At 36.1% G+C, this 17886-nt stretch overlaps 2 protein-coding genes and 1 pseudogene across 11 annotated transcripts; 2 read left to right on the top strand and 1 right to left on the bottom strand.

Moving 5' to 3' along the window:
• Positions 1 to 761: 761 nt before the first annotated feature.
• LOC103714666 (calmodulin-like protein 2 pseudogene) lies at positions 762 to 2022 on the bottom strand (annotated as a pseudogene). The gene has a single exon (XR_015974439.2). The product of XR_015974439.2 is annotated as a calmodulin-like protein 2 pseudogene (transcript).
• Positions 2023 to 2966: 944 nt separating this feature from the next.
• On the top strand, positions 2967 to 9054 carry LOC103714664 (uncharacterized). Of its 6 annotated transcripts, none has more exons than XM_088713643.2 (7): positions 2967 to 3203; positions 4884 to 5091; positions 5767 to 5895; positions 6095 to 6134; positions 7962 to 8083; positions 8238 to 8359; positions 8488 to 9054. In XM_088713643.2, the coding sequence occupies exons 3-7, from the start codon at positions 5884 to 5886 to the stop codon at positions 8792 to 8794; spliced, it is 603 nt and encodes a 200-aa protein (XP_088569769.2). In that variant the 5' UTR covers positions 2967 to 3203; positions 4884 to 5091; positions 5767 to 5883; the 3' UTR covers positions 8795 to 9054. The 6 variants fall into 6 exon arrangements, with proteins under 6 accessions (XP_088569769.2, XP_088569770.2, XP_089784392.1 ...); XM_088713644.2 differs by having other exon boundaries at positions 5762 to 5895; XM_089928266.1 differs by lacking the exon at positions 6095 to 6134 and having other exon boundaries at positions 2968 to 3203; positions 4930 to 5091.
• A 2339-nt stretch (positions 9055 to 11393) lies between these two features.
• On the top strand, positions 11394 to 16552 carry LOC120112858 (protein DELETION OF SUV3 SUPPRESSOR 1(I)-like). 4 transcript variants are annotated; one of them, XM_039132806.3, is made up of 4 exons: positions 11394 to 11647; positions 11881 to 11922; positions 13173 to 13187; positions 16243 to 16552. In XM_039132806.3, the coding sequence occupies exons 1-4, from the start codon at positions 11554 to 11556 to the stop codon at positions 16371 to 16373; spliced, it is 282 nt and encodes a 93-aa protein (XP_038988734.1). In that variant the 5' UTR covers positions 11394 to 11553; the 3' UTR covers positions 16374 to 16552. The 4 variants fall into 4 exon arrangements, with proteins under 4 accessions (XP_038988734.1, XP_038988735.1, XP_038988736.1 ...); XM_039132807.3 differs by lacking the exon at positions 13173 to 13187 and having other exon boundaries at positions 11397 to 11647; XM_039132808.3 differs by lacking the exon at positions 11881 to 11922 and having other exon boundaries at positions 11400 to 11647.
• The last annotated feature ends 1334 nt before the right edge of the window (positions 16553 to 17886 follow it).

Genomic DNA, 17886 nt, shown 5'->3' with positions numbered 1-17886 from the left:
ATATTAAAAACTCAGCATAACTCGTCCAGCAATCAAATATGATTAAAGGATGCAACTTGTTGCTTAGGCTCATTGGCACGAATCCTCTACGAAACACACTCACTTCTTCAAATGATGAATGAACTTATTTATTGACATCGATATTTGGGGTTTATTTGAGCTTAATCTATGTAGGGGTAGATTATCAAGTCAAGCTTATTGATACATGTTAAAGGATACAATACTCATTTGATCACCTCCATATTCTTTTCTAACTCTCCACCATCATGTAAAGTGTTCATCACTTATCTCACAGCATTTGTTTTTTTCTTTTTCGCATTATACCAGATACTAGGAAATTATTGATTTAATGTTTGATTGCTTTGGCTAGTGGCCCATCAAACATTTCAAGTTCTAAAAATGAATTAAAATATATTATAATGAAAATTTCAGGCATGTCATGTAACTAAAATCAAAAGAAATGATAGGATTCTCATATGCTAATCAAGTTGAATATTAACACAAAAAGAAATTAAAAAAATGTCACCAATTACTTGTTTTGATGGTATTATCTCTTACCTAAGGAGAAGAGATTGGAGGGTTAAATTTGGTTGATTGAGATGGATAGGGAAGATTAACCTCTCTTTGCCTTAAAAAAAAGTTAATATATATATATATATATATATATATATATATATATATATATATATATATATATATATATATATATATATATATATATATATATATAAGTATTAAAGTCATGTCACGTACAAAGAACATTCTAGAACAAAAGATATTTGTATTAATACCCATAAAAGATGACATGATGGATTGATGGTTGATATTGAATGGTAATTACAAATTTAGTACTTGTTTCTTTTCCTCTTGAAGAACCAAAAACCAAAAAGATCATCCATCAGCACCGTCCATTCTTTGCTTGACTTCATCTGGTCATGACACGATTCCTTTATGTTTGATTTCATCTGGTCGTGACACGATCTATTCATTCATCTCTTGCCGTCCATCATGCGGACGAAGTCTTCGAAGCAGACGAATCCATCGCCGTCGGTATCGACCCCACCGATCATACGTCGGCAATCCTCCAGCGTACAACCGTCGTCCCCCAGCATCACGAAAACTCGCTGCAGCTCCTCCGCCGAGATCTTCCCGTCGCCGTCGTCGTCAAAGACGGCGAAGACCTCCCGGAGCTCGGCCCCCGCCGGCGGCCCGAAGGCTGACCCGATCGCCCCGAACTCCTCCAAGCTGATGCACCCGTCGCCGTCGCGGTCCACCTCCGCCACCATCGACGCAACCTCCTCCTCCGTGGGCGGATCCGCGCCGCCGAGCCTGCGGAGGACGGCCTCGAGCTCCTGCCGCGTGATCTTGCCGTCGCCGTCGCAGTCGAAAACGGCGAAGAGCTCGGAGACAGAGGAGGAGGAGGAGGCGGGTAAGAAGAGCCAGAGGTCGTTGGATCCGGCGGCGGAGGGTGGTTTCTCAGCCGGGCGGAGACCGGGGGAGGCAGGGAGGACGGAGCGAGGGGTGGAGTGGAGGCCGGAGGAGATGAAGCCGTCGGGGGAGGAGGAAGTGGCGGTGGAGGCGAAGGAGGCATCGCTGCCAGAGATCGAACGGCTCTCCTTCTTCTTCGAAGACTTCTTGGAGGAGCCGAAGAAGGCTCCCATGGAGATCTTCATGGCTTCTTCGATTTGGGGAGGGAGGTAGAGAGAGATAGAGAGAGTAGTTCAGGGGAAACTTCGTGGTTGGGACGGGGGGATTAAAAAGGGAGAGCGATGGGCTGGTGGTGGGGAAGGGAAGTGAGCTTCGAGGAAGCTTCGTGGGAAGATTTTCGGCGCAATTTTTTTCCACCCACCAATCCTTGTCATTGATTTTTATTTGCTTTGCTTTTCGGAGATGCTGGATCACGAGTCAGAATAGTATTTGATATCGGGGGTTGCATCTTTCGCGCCAAAGAAGGGAATCCGCCGTTGATCACCCACTGCGGAGATCTGAAAGCGTTCTCAACTCCGCCAATCATCCGCCTGCGCAGATCTCAAAATGATTACATGGCAATTTCAGGCCGTATCCTTGGGCCTAAGCTTTAATTTTTTGTCCAGGTCCAGCCTAATCTCGAAATACCAGGCTCGATATTGATATATTCATCATCGTATAGTATAAAATTTTATTATTATAATATATAATTTGCTAATATAATATATTTTTTAAATATATATATATATATATAATATATATAGAAAGATTTCTATTGTATAGTCATTCGGCGTCCCATCTTTTAACTGTTGTCAACTAATTTTCTCAGAAAATAATAATCTTAGGTTAGGATATTTGTTCCATTTTTGAAATGGGAGTCTTTTTTTTATTATTATTTCTGATTCTCTTGATCCAAATTGGAATGTGAACATACCAATACGATGTATTCACGAGCTAAATTTCGAAGTTTCAAGAACTCTGCTTGAACTCTTAATATGAAGATAAAAAAAAGAAAATGATGCATCGAGCCCTGTTCCATTGCGAATGAGATATTGTTGACCAGAAAGAACTCTATTAATAGCACACATGTAACAAACTTCATCGACCCTAAGGAAGAAAACAAGTAACAATAAGAAATCGCCTTTTTGTGAGCGGAACTAGCATGTTTGGGACAAAGCGATATGTTATCAGATAATTTTATTGAGAATAACGAGAGCATCTCTAAATACTCAAAGTTTCAGGCCTGGCACTATTTTGAACACGGCCCTGCTTTTTTTTTTATTTTTGGGTCTACGCCCAACCAATGGGACAATTTTGGTGTTCAAGCATGCTACATTTTAGGGTGGGTGGGCGGGCCGGATAGCTCGTCAGGCCCATGATTAGTTCATGGAATCTAAAATCTTACGTGGCAACCTGGAGGTCAGATCCCGCTTCGAGCCGGTGGTGGAATCTTCCAGAAGCGATCGGATCGGAGGTAGGGTTTCGTAAAGGTTCTAGAACCCCTCCCCCACTCTCTCAGTCTTCTCCGAAGCCAATTCGAGCGGTGAAATAGCTACCGGAATTAGAGTTTGATTTAACCTTTTGTGTTCTTCGTGGCGATTTCTTGTGCCAGTGGTCCCAGGTCTATCGTCTTCCTTCTGGAGTGGCGACGGAAAACAAGCCCGCGGCAGCTGAGTACGCGAAGATCGACCTCTTTGAGGATGATGACGAGTTCGAGGAGTTCGAGATCGACCAAGGTAACGTTCAGAGATCTTTGTTTCGTTTGCCGGAATAGATGAATCACTGAGATTTGGTGTCGAGTTTTAGTGAGAACAAACGATGATTAAAGTGAGGAACAAGTAATTACGAGTAGGATTAGTTTGATGAGGTGGTTCGATCGTGTCTTTATTAGTTTACTCTGTCTCCTTATGCAAATGGTGTCTAATTTTATGATTATCATCAATTTTATCATTGCAGTTCTAGTTATCTATATATTCATATGAATATGATCATACATAACATTACATACATAAATACATACTTAAATATGCTCGTATGTGTGTATCTATCTATCTAGATAGATGTCACTTTGGTTTCTATGTATAGCTTAATAAGAGTAATGTCAATTACCTTTTATGCATCTTCAAGCTCTTTCGTGTGATCACTTTGGTTTCTTGGAAGTGTCTGAGCTTGTAGGAGAACTTGTCGATCTGCTTAATGGGATTTAGGAGGATATGATTTTAACCTTAAGATGGGATACTGTCCTGCTTAAACTCGTAGTATCCAGATTTTTTTTTAAGAATTCAATAAGCTCCTATATGTGCTTCTAACTAATCATTTGACTGTAAAATGCTAAGCAGATTTGAAGTGAAAAAAGGAAGAGGAATGATATACATGTCAAACAGGAAAAAGAAAAACACTTTCAAAGGCTTGTTTTACATGCATAGGATGGTAATGGCAAAAGATGTTCAAGTAAAACAGAGCAATCAAAGATAATGGATATGAAATCATCCGGATGAGGTGGTTAGAATTTCTGAACAGATGTGCATGTGCTCCAGGGGATTATAAAAAAAAAAAAAACCTTCGTGGGAGAGATTGGATTTGTTTCAATTTATCTTAGAAAGGGTAAGAAGATTTGAACTGACATACAGGGTTATAGTTGACAAGGATCTGAACGATAATATAAATAGATGAAAGTTAAGTTTTTTGGCGTTTTCATGTTGTAATCAGAAAGTCTGTAAAAATATTAAATTATCCAATTGTAAACACATGATATAGTTATTGTAATTCATGGTTTTGCTTATTTGCTAATGGATATGTACTAAATTTCCCTTAAAGTTCATTAGAAATGAACTGAGGTTGTATGTCTGAGTTGACTTAATGCATGAATGATGGATTTATGGGATCTCATCAGGTGCAAATCACCTCTTGAATGGCCCCTCAGCAAATGATAAATTTTCTGCTGATTATAATTTTTTTTAAACAACATTCTCCCTCAGTTATTGCCTTTAAGCCACTAAATAGATTGCATCAAAACTTTTCTTTTTCTTAGTTTGCACAGTAAAAGATTGGAACAACAATTCATTGCATCTCTTTTCTTGGATTTGTTGCATGTTCTTGTTATTTCAATTTCATCCATCCTAAGAATGTGAGTGGCGTAAGGGGTTTTAAATGTTGTGGTTCAATCATTATCTTATCTATCTCTAGCTATATTGACCTGTGATTAACATACAAGCTTCTGAGGTGTGTCCACCTTGTCTCTCTTGATGGATATATTGATATATTACATAATTTATTTTCTCATATATATATTTATAGATACAAATAATTTTCGTAATTATCAACTATTTTGTGGATTTATCTGAAGTAGCACAGCTGCTAGATCTTAGTTGAATGATTCAAATATTATATTTACTAATATATATTGCAAATGGTAGATTCATATCCAACAATGGGAAGAAACTAAGAGTTGCCCTAATTCAGAAAAGAACTGAAATATCCTCTTGAGAGTCGACGCTCAAACCCAGTCTGACCCAGATACCATCCTTGTTTGGATCTCTTTCTTCTTCAACGATCCGAGAATTCCATCCACCCTGCAGCTCAGTTTCTCTCTACCCGTTCGTCGACTGGCCGATGCTGTGCCAGGTAAGTCTCTCTCTCTCTCTAACTAATTTTATTTTACTAACGTAAAGATCATTTTTTATAAACATCAATTTGATAGGCATTACTTTCCATTCTAGCTCTTAATTGCTAGTAGATCTTCGTAAGCCCAAAGAGTCCACCAAGTTTATTTTAGCCTGATAATCTGTATTTTCCAAGTGCAAGTCAAGGTTCAGGTATTTTATGTTATTCTATTATATTTTTGAAGAGCTTGGCAAATTTTGAGAATTTGCTGTTCTAAGTCGATAGAAATAGTCTTTAAAAAATTCGAACAAGGTGTTGTCAAAGTAGTGCATATGGCAAATAATTAGTTTAGGTAGATTTTGTTCAAAGCTATGGGCCATATTTTCATCCTTTTAAGATTAGCATTGGTTGCACAATCTGTGCAGACATTTGTATTTTTTTTCGCTAAATATATTGATCGAAAGCTTGGTTATGTAGTGCACATTTTTTTTTTCTTTTTCATTAATTTTTTATGGGTTGTCTCCTATTATTTCTTAGTTTCGAGTTATATAAACGACATATGCATGCAAAGATCTGCAAAGTGCAATATGTTATATGTAAAGATCTGCTGGTTTTCTTGGAAGACATACATTTTATTACAATCATTATGGTATTATGTAATATTGCCTCATATTTGAATTTGGTTTCATAGTGCAGGGATTGGAATGGCAGATGGTGCACATAATGAACTTGAGGGCCTTGGAGGTCTAACTACATCAATTGGGCAACTAAACATCGAAAATACTTCATTGCCATCTACTAGGGGAGATCAAAATGATATACAAGGTTTGAGTTCATGGTCCTGCTAATACTTTGTGAAATCAAATACCTGACTTTCTTCTCGATATTCTATCTTGTCGAGTATTTTGGTTTTATATTGCATAGGATGTTATAAGGGCTCATGATGGTTTTCAAAATTCTAATTGTTGTACTCTGTGGACCTGAAAATGGCATCCTTTTGAACTTTTCTCCTTGTCATGTAAAGGTGACAGTTATCATCAGGAGTTGGTTCTTTGTGAATCCAGGTACAGATTTAGCACATATCAAGTGATAATTTCCACTTGTTATAACGTATATTACCCAAAATCATTTGGCACTTTATTCTTGTAATTTTCCTAACCTCTGGCCTTCAAATTTTTCTTTTTCTAACTATATAAGAAATCCTTTGGTGACATTTTAGTTTAGATGGATTTGCTAAAGTATTGATCTTTTATTGTAGTGAATGAAAAACCATTGAAAGTTTAGTGTCCTGCTCTTGTTGGGACAACAGATTCGCTGTTTATATTAGTGTTGATACAAGGTGTGATTCAAATGTAAAAAAATATAATCATACTCTATATTAGCTTTGGCATATTTTAACATCCTGAAAATCAGGTAGCTATGCATGCCAAGGAATGTTCAAATCATCTTTATACTTCAAGAGTTACTTGAGTTGCTATTGTGATCCTGCGGAGGTTGCCACCCCCTGTCAGATGTTCTGCATATGCATTTTTTTTTTTCAGTAGCATACCAGGTGATTTATATTGCATAATTTTAGATCCACATTATTTAAGCTAGCCCAAAATTCATGGAAGTATACCCTAGATGAGGGGCCCCAAAAAACTTACTGAGTTAATTACATGGAAATGTGTAATTGAGACATTTACACCAAGAAAGCATGTTCGAGATGACAAAGATACTTCCATGCATGATGGATAGCATTGTTCTCTAACACATAATAGATTGCTTGAAATTAGTGATTTTGTCATATATTATATATGCTAAATAGGTTTAATCAATACATGGGGTGGGATGGCGCCCCTACATTATACAGCACTTAAAATGTCTCAAATAATGATATATTCTGTTAGTATACAAACGCCATTTCCTTTTCCTTTTTTACTTGGATATGGCATAGATAGGCTTCATTTGCCACTTCATTTGAGTCATGCCAAGATATTACTATCTCCTATTGACACTTGGCAAATCCAGCAACAGAAAATCAAGGGCCTCCAATCTCAAAAAAGCCCATCAGTGAGAACAGTTTTAAAGTCAACTTACTAACTACACTGGAAAGCTTGTGTGCTGTTATTTGTCTCTTATGTCAGGTCCTACAAACACTTTGTATATGGGAGCCAACCTTGTGCCTTAGAATTTTTTTTTTTGTAGTGATATTATGGTTTAGGCAACTGAATTGGGGTTATCCTTAGTTAATTTTACCACCATTGAAAATACATACTAGACTTAGACTTTTAGTTTTAGTTCCATTATCTGAGTTATATCATTTTTTAGAAAAAATGTGGTTGTTATTGCTAATTATAAGTAACCAGATGCAATTTTAGGAGTAAAGGAATGTGTGATTTTTAGTTGCTCAACCACTTTTTGAGTTGCTGAAAACCTTTGTAATCGCTATGGCTCATTTGTTAAATCAATGGCATATATACTCAATGGCTGCTTTTAAATACGTACATACTCACATAATATATACACACATTCATACCTACATACATACATACATATATGTATAATATTGTATAATTGCATATTTCATTTTTTTCATGTATTATTGGAAGGACTAGATATAGTATCTGGTATCTATGGTTGAAAAAAGAAAAAATATATACATATTCCATATTTTTGGGAGACCGAGAGTATTATTGTGTGGATTATGTGGTGTATGTTCTAGTTTCCTATAGTCATCTGGTCAGTAATTTCGAATTTGTTGTGCCCTGCAATGTTATATCCTCTCTGTGCATTTGCTATCTATAGGTTTTTGAGAGTTTCCATGGAGTTTGAATTTTATAAAAGCAACTATTATAGTTGATTTAGAAGGAACTAACTAGATCTGTTGACTTGGCACATTTTTGTTTCAGATGATGGAAGTGATAATTTTTGGTTTGAAGATGATCTTTCAAATGACATTTTAGATGATGACTCGAGTCATGCATCTGTATTAAACAGAGAAGGGAGGTGCAGGCTTAACAAAAATCATACAGTATCCTTTCAGACCATGCCAAATCATTCACTTATCTTCGTCTACTAGCTTATGTGCGCAGAATTTTCTAATTCATTACTGCATCTCTATATGAACAAGATCTTCTAAAAACTTTTTGAACCACGACCGTTTGGATGACTTGACAAAATTTTGGATGGGATATCGAGATGGTATAACAGCAGGCAAGGAAGCTTCTGCACAAGAGGGTTTTAATGTTGGCTTTAGGCAATCTGTACATGTTGGTTATAGATGGGGCCTTGTCAGGGGCATTACTAGGTAAAAAGAGGCTCCTGCTATGAGTCCTGATCTCTACGCATGAATATGTCAAGTCATTTTTGAAATATATTGATCCGTACTGATTGCCCTTCTTTCTTTTAAAATTTTCTTGGTAATTACAAACACAGTGCGCTTGCCGGCCTCTCAGATTCCTCTAAAGAAAAGTTGGTGAAGAAGTTTGAGAACAGAGAGAGGTTCCTGAATTTGGATAAATCTGTGCAAGCAATATCCGCAAATGATTCTCTCAAAATGTATTATAATAGCATCTTGCAGAATGGATCGGTGCATTCTCAAGATCATTCGGAAGGAGATCAGCAAGTAGCATCCTTGACAGATGAACATTCAAACTCCAATAAGTCAGAGAATCTTTATAAGGACCTTATTTCTCTTCTCAATGATGCTCCAGAAATTAATGTTAATGCAATTAAGACATGAGTTGGTTGTATGACCGTCCTGTTAAATGAATGTTCTGGTATTATATGAATGAACAAATAGCTTGTATTCCTTATATGGTGGCTTATCGGTTACATTTCACCACAAAATTTTCACCATACCATTCTGTGTTAGCGCATTATAGACTGGGGCGGTGTAATCTGTAGAGATATGCTTTTTGTTGGTTTATCATAGCTTCTTGTTCCTTGTAAGTCGCTACAATAAATGTTATGACTAAACAATTCCAGACTCGTTTTCTTCAATATTTTACCTGTTATTATATTATATGCGATCCATATTTTATATAGTTCTTGATTTTGGTTAAAGAGATTGTATTTTTATTTTTAGAGGCAATGTCTAGATGGACAGGTTTTTCTTCTGACTCTGCTAAATTATGATATCAAACCATTTAAGTGCAAATATTATAAAGTCTACTTCTTCAGCTTATGTTTCTTTTTTCCCTTTTTTAGCATGGAAAGGCTATCTTGGGCTGTTTCCTCATTGATACTTGGAAGAGAGATTCGTATCTGTTTTTCAAAAGCTCAAATGCTTCTGAAGAAGCCAGCTCTGGCTCATGTTTGGTCTTACTACAGTATCACATTTTGTTTGGGTTATGCTACTCATCAGCTGGCTGGTAAATGTCTGTATGACATATCAAATTAGACATCCACATTGTTGATCATAATTTACAACGTTCAAAATATCTATAAACAACAATAATGTTTTTGGGTCTCTTTTACATCAACTGTCTTGGTTTATGTTTTACAAGCATTCAATTGTACACGCATTCAAGTCTATTGGGTTTTGTGTTCCCAAGCATTTTACAATCTGAAGATTATGTTTGATGATGTGAATTTTCCATCTTAAGTTCCTGCCATACATTTTAACGCACACTCATGGGTGCCATTCATTTCATGTGTGGCCTTGGTAGATAGGTGACCTCCAAAACATAGTAATTTTTTCTAGGTGCTTTAAATATTACAAATTATAATTATTGGTTTAAATACTTTAATTTAATTGGTTCAAGCATTGATACTTTTCTTTCTCATCATTTTACTGCTGTTTGTCTGTATGCTAAAGTTAATGTTGCTGCTATTATATGGGGTAAGTGTGCCTGACCATTGTTCACCATCATTTTAGATCAGGACCTCCTTAAATTTTATCACGTCTAGTTTAGCGAAAAGATAGAAAAAGAGTAGTTCAAATACTTGATGGAATCAAATGTTTACTTCACATAAATAACTAGCTGTCATGAGTAAGAAATAAATGGATATCTTATATGCGTATGGGCAGATACAGGTTGACAGATTACATATTTTTGTGACGAGAACGATGTATATTCATTGTTAATTTAGAAAGCATTTTAATTTGATATTGGAGTGCGAATCATGCCAAGTTCAAGTTGGCATGTGAACATCTTAATAATTAATTTCTAGTTTCCCAATTTGGTTCCGGGTTTGACTCCTATGATTTTCCAGTTAAGTGGCTGCATTAAATCTTATAATGGGGAAAATCTTATAGGTTCTCAGATGCTTCAAGTGCTCTTGCCATGGTAACCCTTATGTCCAAGTTGTCATTTAAAATCTGCTGATGTCTTCTGAGGTTTTACAGAATGATTGGAAACCTGAGAATGTAGTTTCCTGTGCATATAATAAAGTGATCTATTCTGTTTAGAACTCTCTCTTTGTTCTTTTGTTTCTCATCTGGTGTGTAGCTTATTTATTTATTTATATTTGACCCCAGAATTTCCCATGCCTGAAAAAACTAAGATTGTTCGAATCTCTCAAGAATTTTCCAGTGTTGTCAAATATGTTACCTAACATACTCTATTGATTTGATTTATCTATAGAAACAGCACTTTCTTGCTACACTTGTAGGTTTCCATCAAGTTTTACATACTTATCTTTTAAAAATAAGAAATGGAGTTTAAAAAATTAAAAATTAAAATCATGAGTATGAGCTCGACAGAATAGTAGCTCCAACATTTTAGTGATGGCTACCCTTTTGAGGGAAGAGTTAGATGACAACACCTGTTATTCTTGGGCGATCCACTTTGATTTGTGTAGTTGGCACCATTGAATTAAAAACAACATGATATTGGGCCTATTGATGTCTTATTACTTATCTTAATAACATAATAGGAGGTGACTGAAACTATTATAATGGCTGCTATAACGGTTATAACACCGTTACATAAAACCATGCTTCAAAAGTCTATACTATTTCTAAAACTTAAAACCATGTTTCGAAGTGATCAAACGTTGGGCCGGGTCGGGCTCCATACATGAAATTGGGCTCCATGTTTTCAGGCCCGGCCCAATCCTAAAAGGTTGGTACCAGGCTCGCCCAACAGACCGATATTGGTTTGTTCATTAACATTTAACTATAAGATTTATTATTTATAATATATAATTAGATAATATAATTAACATATAAAATATATATTTTAAATATTATACAATTACCTTCGGATGGGCCGGGTCCGGCTAATTTTTAATTTTCTCAGGCCGGGCCCAATTTTTTTATTTTTTTTATTTTTTATATTTTTTTTTGCCTAGGGCAACTCATGGACTATCTTTAGAGTCCGAGCCCGCTAAATTTTGAGCTGGGCTGGACGAGCCGGGTAGTGGAGCTAAGACGATACCCACCATCATCGGCTGCTTTTTATAAGAAGGGCGGCTTCCCTTTTCCCTCAGCGAAGAAGAAGCTATCGGGTCGCTAGGGTTTCGTAAACGTTGGAATCCCCTTTATCTTCTTCTGGAATGGCGACGGAAAACAAGCCCGCGGCAGCTGAGGACGCGAAGATCGACCTCTTTGAGGATGATGACGAGTTCGAGGAGTTCGAGATCGACCAAGGTAACGTTTAGAGATCTGTCTTTGTTTCGTTTGTTTCGTTTGCCGGAATAGATGAATCACTGAGATTTGGTGTTGAATTTTACTGAGAATAAACGATGATTGAAGAGAGGAAGAAGTAATTACGAGTAGGATTAGTTTGATGAGGTGATTCGATCGTGTTTTTATTAGTTTATTTTTTCTCCTTATGCAAACAGTGTTTATTTTTATGATCATCATCAATTTTATGATTGCAGTTCAAGTGATTGAAAAGGCAGGCAGGATTTTCTGTACCACAGGTCAAACTTTCATTCAGACCTGAACCTAGATTTTATTCGAGCTTTAGTTGAGTTTGGATCAATCTCTAGTTGAGCTTGATGCAATCTCAATCAATTTTGGATTGATTTATGGTTATCGGTTCGATTGAAATAGGCTTGGTTTGCTTTCTTCTCAACTTGAACTCATGTTCAATTAAGTAATGAAGAATCGTGCTTAATGTCGAACCCTAGGCACAAAAGTCAGATATGATTCATCAAGCTCAGCTTGAGTACACTCCTACCTACATGTTGGGCTCTAAGTATGTTGGAAAGAGTGTATGTTAAGGGAATAGATTATGAACCCCATTTGTTTTTTGTTGGTGCCCAAACACCTTAGCGGTAGTTTATGATTTTCAATAATTCATTTTTAGTCATTTACTTCTTATTTTGCCTTTATCAGTGTTTTAAGAGGCGGTTGCTCATAGTGAATATGCATTATGCATGCTGCAAATATGGATGCATAATCAACTAGTATTTTAAAATATTTAAAATAAATAAAAATATATTAACTACAATAAAAATTGCAATATTGTTGATAACTAATAGAAATATTAATAAGAAAAACATCCAACAATTATTTTATACTACTCAGTATGTAATTCTTAAAAGCAAAAATTCTAGCATAAGTAACATATTGATATTATTTTTACGTACATATCTGCCTTGCCTAAAATCTGCATTTAACCTAACCATATGCATGAACCTACCTGTGGGCCTACATAAGAACGGGTCACATATGTGCTCATGCAATGTTAATGGGGCTACATATGTGGTCATGCAATGATAAGTATGCAAGAAATGCAGCTGCATAATGCTAATCTTGTCGCATATATGTTTGTGTAGTGTTAAGCTGTCCGTCTTTTCTCTCATATGTGGCTTGGCCGCATATGGTAGCTGAATTTAGGGACGTTGGTCTGGTCAAGGAATCAGATACAAGATGCAACCTTATGCACTGCATTTTAAAACACTGGCATTAATTATTAATCGTTCTGTAGACTTGTTGCATTAAGTTGCTTCAATTATTAAATATGATCTTTCTTTGATGATTGATTAGTTATGCTGCCTGCACAAACTGTGGGGAAAATTTGCAAATTTACAAGTCAATGTATTTTGTTACAATGTAATTGTTTCTCAAATAGATGTAAAAAGTTCCTTAAATTACCTAATCACTCTAATTTCTCTTAATTTATTTCTGATTTTCTGTTTTCATATTTTTTTGAATTTTTTTTCAGATATTGGGTGTTCAGGTATTGGCCTAGGCCTCGACCTTCTGCCTAAGGGTTAAGCTGTCCCTTGAATGCTGCATATTGCAACTAAATGCTCTTGTTGTGTCATGTTGAAAACTCAAGTGGATCAAAGCAGTTATAATTAAATCATTACCCAACATTCAGATCGATAAAATAAGACCTATCATTAACTTATGAATGGTAGTATGGTGCACATCTCATGAGGGCCAAATTCATGAAGCGGTCTGCTATTTTTTCTTATGTTCTTAGTTCTTTTTGGAATCTGCAGAAGACAGCTTCTATGATATATAGAGGTCTTAAAAGAGTTTGATGTAGTAGCTCTGTGCTAATGTTTTAAGTTTTCCTATGACTTTGAATTGTAAGTGTCATAGATTTCATTGTTTAAGAAGCCATATAAGGCCATACTTCGCTTTGTATCTAGAGGTAAGCCTCTTCAAAAATGCATCGAGGCTCGTTAGCAAGGCTCTATAGGTGTGAAGGATATCATATCAAGTTAAAAGGTGTGTAACATGCAAACCCTGTACTTCTATGTTATGCCTTATTTGAGAGTTTTAGCAGTTAGACCTTTATTATTTTCACAACCAAATATAATGAAAAACACAGTGTTTTTTTTTAAATTTTTGCATACTCAAATTTCAAACTGTGGTGCAGTGCGTTAGTGTAGCTGTTCATTATTATTTGGTTAGTGGAATTTGATTGCTTCGAGATTTTTGTGGTTAAGTTCGGGCATAACACCGACATTCTCTAACTTTTTTCATTATTTTGCTTTCATTTCTAAACATATATAGGAAAGTTAATTATGTATAGCTTCATGAACAGCATATGTATCCTCTACATAATGCAACTTGCTAGTGTAGTTTTTTTTTTATAATTTATTTTTTATGGTAATTTGAGAACTGATTTTTTTCACTATCCTGCTAAAGCGGTTAGATATTGCGGCCAGGTTCGTATATAAGAATTTCTTCATGATTATATTTCAAAAACTAGTTCCACTGAATCTTTGGCAAATTTTCCTTTTGTTTTGGATGATTTGACTTCATAGTTGAATCTACAGCTAGTCAAGGATGATTTTCAGCCCTACCCAGGAAGCTTTGATAAGAATAGGAAGAATTAAGGAAATCGAAGAAAAATATTTCTGCAGAAAAGATCATAATTTATGGTTATTGTCTCTTTGTTCTAAGCTGAAACAACAGGCCATTGCTAACTAATGTAACTGATATCTTGAAATCAGTCATATTAAAACACTTAAAAAATCTGTCAGAAAGAGTTTGAAGAGCCACTTTGCTATTTGAAACCCCATTGACACCCAGGTATCATTTTCCCTTCAACAGGATTTGCATGTGCTGCTCTCTTCCCGTCTTTCTTTTAATATGCATCTTCAACTTAAGTTGATTATAGTGGCCACTCTAGAATTCTTTTCTTTTAGCATGTACATAGTGACAACTTGTTGTCCGCCAGAAGATTTTGGACCATTATATCCAAGGATCTAAGACATGGTACCCGCACCTGTCTCAGTCTTGTATTGGGTCGATATGGTATTGGGATGCTCCTGTCTCAACACCTACGATAGGTTGGAATCCTGATGCTTTACCAGGATGTCTCCAACTACACCCCCCTCCCCCCCCCCCCTTTAAGATTTTTGTTGTCTTTAATGTTTTTCAAATCCTTTTATCCTCTTAAATAGGCCTCTTGAGCCTTTTGATAGGTATGATACGAACACTTCCTTCCTTGCATGTTTTTAATGAATTGGTTTCTTCTCCCCTTCCTCTACTTCCACTCTCTCTCATTCTCTCTTTTCCTTTTGGAGCTCCCTCCCGTGATTGAACCAACAAGACAAAAGAGAGCCATTAGGTTTTTCTTCTTTGTGCATGGGACCTATTCCAGCTGGTCTTGGGTGACCTAACTAGTGAACCAGTCGGTCCTGACTAATGCCAACTGGGATGCCCCAAGCGAACTGGTGTCATAGTGGTGTCCCAGGTACTGTTTACTCAACAGAATCGAACAGTAATAGTCGGATGCATTGGTACTATAGGAATGGGAATCCTTGTCTATGACTTAGGAACCAATAAGCATGATAGTTCATGATTATGTAATATTCTTGTTCACCAATCAAATCAATCCCACAAATTTGCAAAATACTCTATAATTATAAAATGTGAATTTCAATACTCATAACTAAAAATTCCTTCGATTTTAATGTTCATTTTTTTTCACTTATCTACATAAAATCTGACTGAGAGGAATTCTTGTACAACAAGTTAGTTTGAGCTTATTGAGCGAAACACTGCTTTCTAATCTTCTTCTAATGCTGCAGAGTGATCTGTTGCCCTTCTGCTGAATATTGTGGTTACTCTCCCACAGAAAATGTGTATCTTTCTCTTGTCTCCAATTAGTTCAAGAAGACCAATTTGTTGTAGATGGCTGCCTGGGCACTCACCTTAATGGTTTTGTGTTATGCGTGGAGGATGTGATTGATTCATGAATCAATATCGAATGTTGTCTCGTTGGTACTTGCTGTTGATTTTTTCATCTTACTTGTTATGTTTCTTTTTTTGGATTATTTTTAATCTTTCATATTTACCAGCTATCAGACTTATTATTTTTTGGTTGCCTGGATCTCTGGGCACCCAGATAGTATAAACGTCCACAAATTGTGTTCCTCAAAGTCATGTAAGTTGAGGTGGTTTATTTATGTTGCTATGCAAGGTCAATTTATGTTAGTCACATAAATTGAATAGGTCAAATCAAATCAGAGATTACTCAACTTGTTTTGTCTAGAATGGTGGAATGAAGTTGCAGGTTGACTTATAATAGCATTGAATAATATCTGACATCTGTGCTGTCGTATTTGTTATTCCCTATTAATGATGTACTTTAATAACTATTAAAGTGAAAAACAAGCTGGTGATGATGATGAAGAAACTTGCTTGCATTTTTTTAAAAAAAAAATTTAATGGAAACTGCTTCTTCGTATTCTATAAGATTGACTCTTCATGGATAAGTGAGAATCAGGATTAACCATGCGTTTTTAACTGTTGTCTTAAACACATTGCAGAATGGGATGACAATGAAGAAGGTAAAGAAGCCATGCAGCAGTGGGAGGATGATTGGGATGATGATGATGTCAGTGATGATTTCTCCCTACAGCTGAGGAGGGAGCTCGAGCTTAACTCGGAGAAGAGTTAAATTCTTACCATGTTTAGTGGGAAACAGTTATTCTGCTCAATCTTGCAGTAGTCCTTTCTTCCTTTTAGTTGGACGTTAAAGAATGTAGTTCTCTGGCTTTCAATACTTGATCATTGCGAAAAACATATTTTAATATGATTAGTATTGTTGCCTTAATGTGAACACTGTTTTCTCTAGTAGTCTTACTGTTTGAATTTTTTGTTACTTTTAACTCTTTTTGTTACAAACAACTCGCTCGTGTGAACCTTATTTGATGCAACGCTGGTCAGTAGGATGAGGGCAGCGCCAGGCCGAGCGAAGCATGATATTTGGTCAGTGTTTTCCAAGTGGGAGCTTTTTCGCTACAGCGATCTGCAATAGATTTTGATGCTTTTTCTCCAATCAGTGTTCCTTAATTGGTTCTGCTCTCGGGTAAGAGCTCTGGGGAATGTATCTAGAGATAAAGGAAGCTTTACATAATAAATAGTGGTGATAGTTGCATGGATTAATTAGTCTGAAGCAAGAATTCAAGTAATCAACAGTTGCAATAGATGCGGGCATGTCTTCTATGACAGCAATTTCTTTCAAGTGAATATTTATTATAGAGATTTGTGACAGCTTTGAATGGCCATGTCATTGTTCTTAACATGTTTGCGGTTATTGCATCCGTTTGCGTCCTACCGCATCATGATCTTACTCTAGATGCTGCCAAAACCACTTTATTGATCTGAACGATGCGATAACTAATGTGGCATTACCTTTGTCATCAAATTACATAGGCAGGAGTTAGAAGAAAATTTTACCATTAATTAATAGATACATGGTTATGTTATACCAAATGGTTTCATAAACTGCAGTCCTTTATATGTGGCTCTTGAAAATTCAATGCCTTGGTTATAGTGGATTTAAAAATCGAAAACCAAATCTGGTGGTTTTGATAATTACCCATTTTGGTAACAATGGTTTGATCATCTTTTCTTTTTTTTTTTTGGTAATGATGGTTCTGTTAATTATTAAATGATAGAAGGCTAATTTATTTTTTTGGAGGGTTTGTTATCAAGAATATAGAACATGTTGTGAAGAAACTCTTGCCTAAGTTGACAGTCATTTCGATATTCGCATGACTATTCTTTGGAAAACATCCACACCATTATATACAAATTTCGTCGAACCCTGCATGATCTGAAGCAACATTCTATGCTTGATATGGAAAATTCAGCACCTTTACAGTTCATGCCTCTTTGTTCACTTTTCTACCATGGAATCTGTTTTCCCATAGTCAAATAACTTCTAGTATTCAATAGGCATGTAGTGTTAACCTTGCAGGAAGAGAACCCAAATACTATGAAGTATAGTCTCATCATTTCTTAACAACAGACAAGAAAGAAAAAGTAATATCGCAGGCAGAGATGAAAGAGTCAGGTCTCTTGTTCGCATGCCATGTTTCAGAAGAGGAATCAGCCATAAAAAATGAGTCTACTTCTCAAGAAGCATTTTGTTACAAAGTTCGAGGCCAATGTCAAAATTGAAAGCA

This window comes from Phoenix dactylifera, chromosome 17 (assembly GCF_051530095.1).
Source record: "Phoenix dactylifera cultivar Ajwa chromosome 17, Ajwa_hap1_PhDact_Kaust_v1.1, whole genome shotgun sequence".
In the NCBI taxonomy this organism is placed as follows: Eukaryota; Viridiplantae; Streptophyta; class Magnoliopsida; order Arecales; family Arecaceae; genus Phoenix; species Phoenix dactylifera.
Note: the sequence above shows the minus strand (reverse complement) of the source record. Positions and strands in the feature narration are given on the sequence as shown.

Excerpts from the sequence above, each read along its gene's own strand:
- LOC103714664 (XM_089928265.1), top strand. The coding sequence starts at position 6,011 with ATGATGGTTTTCAAAATTCTAATTGTTGTACTCTGTGGACCTGAAAAT. Across the intron at positions 6,135-7,961 it reads TTGGTTCTTTGTGAATCCAG|ATGATGGAAGTGATAATTTT; the intron begins GTACAGATTTAG and ends TTTTTGTTTCAG. Across the intron at positions 8,084-8,237 it reads GGCTTAACAAAAATCATACA|ATGGGATATCGAGATGGTAT; the intron begins GTATCCTTTCAG and ends ACAAAATTTTGG.
- LOC120112858 (XM_039132806.3), top strand. The coding sequence starts at position 11,554 with ATGGCGACGGAAAACAAGCCCGCGGCAGCTGAGGACGCGAAGATCGAC. Across the intron at positions 11,648-11,880 it reads GGAGTTCGAGATCGACCAAG|TTCAAGTGATTGAAAAGGCA; the intron begins GTAACGTTTAGA and ends TTATGATTGCAG.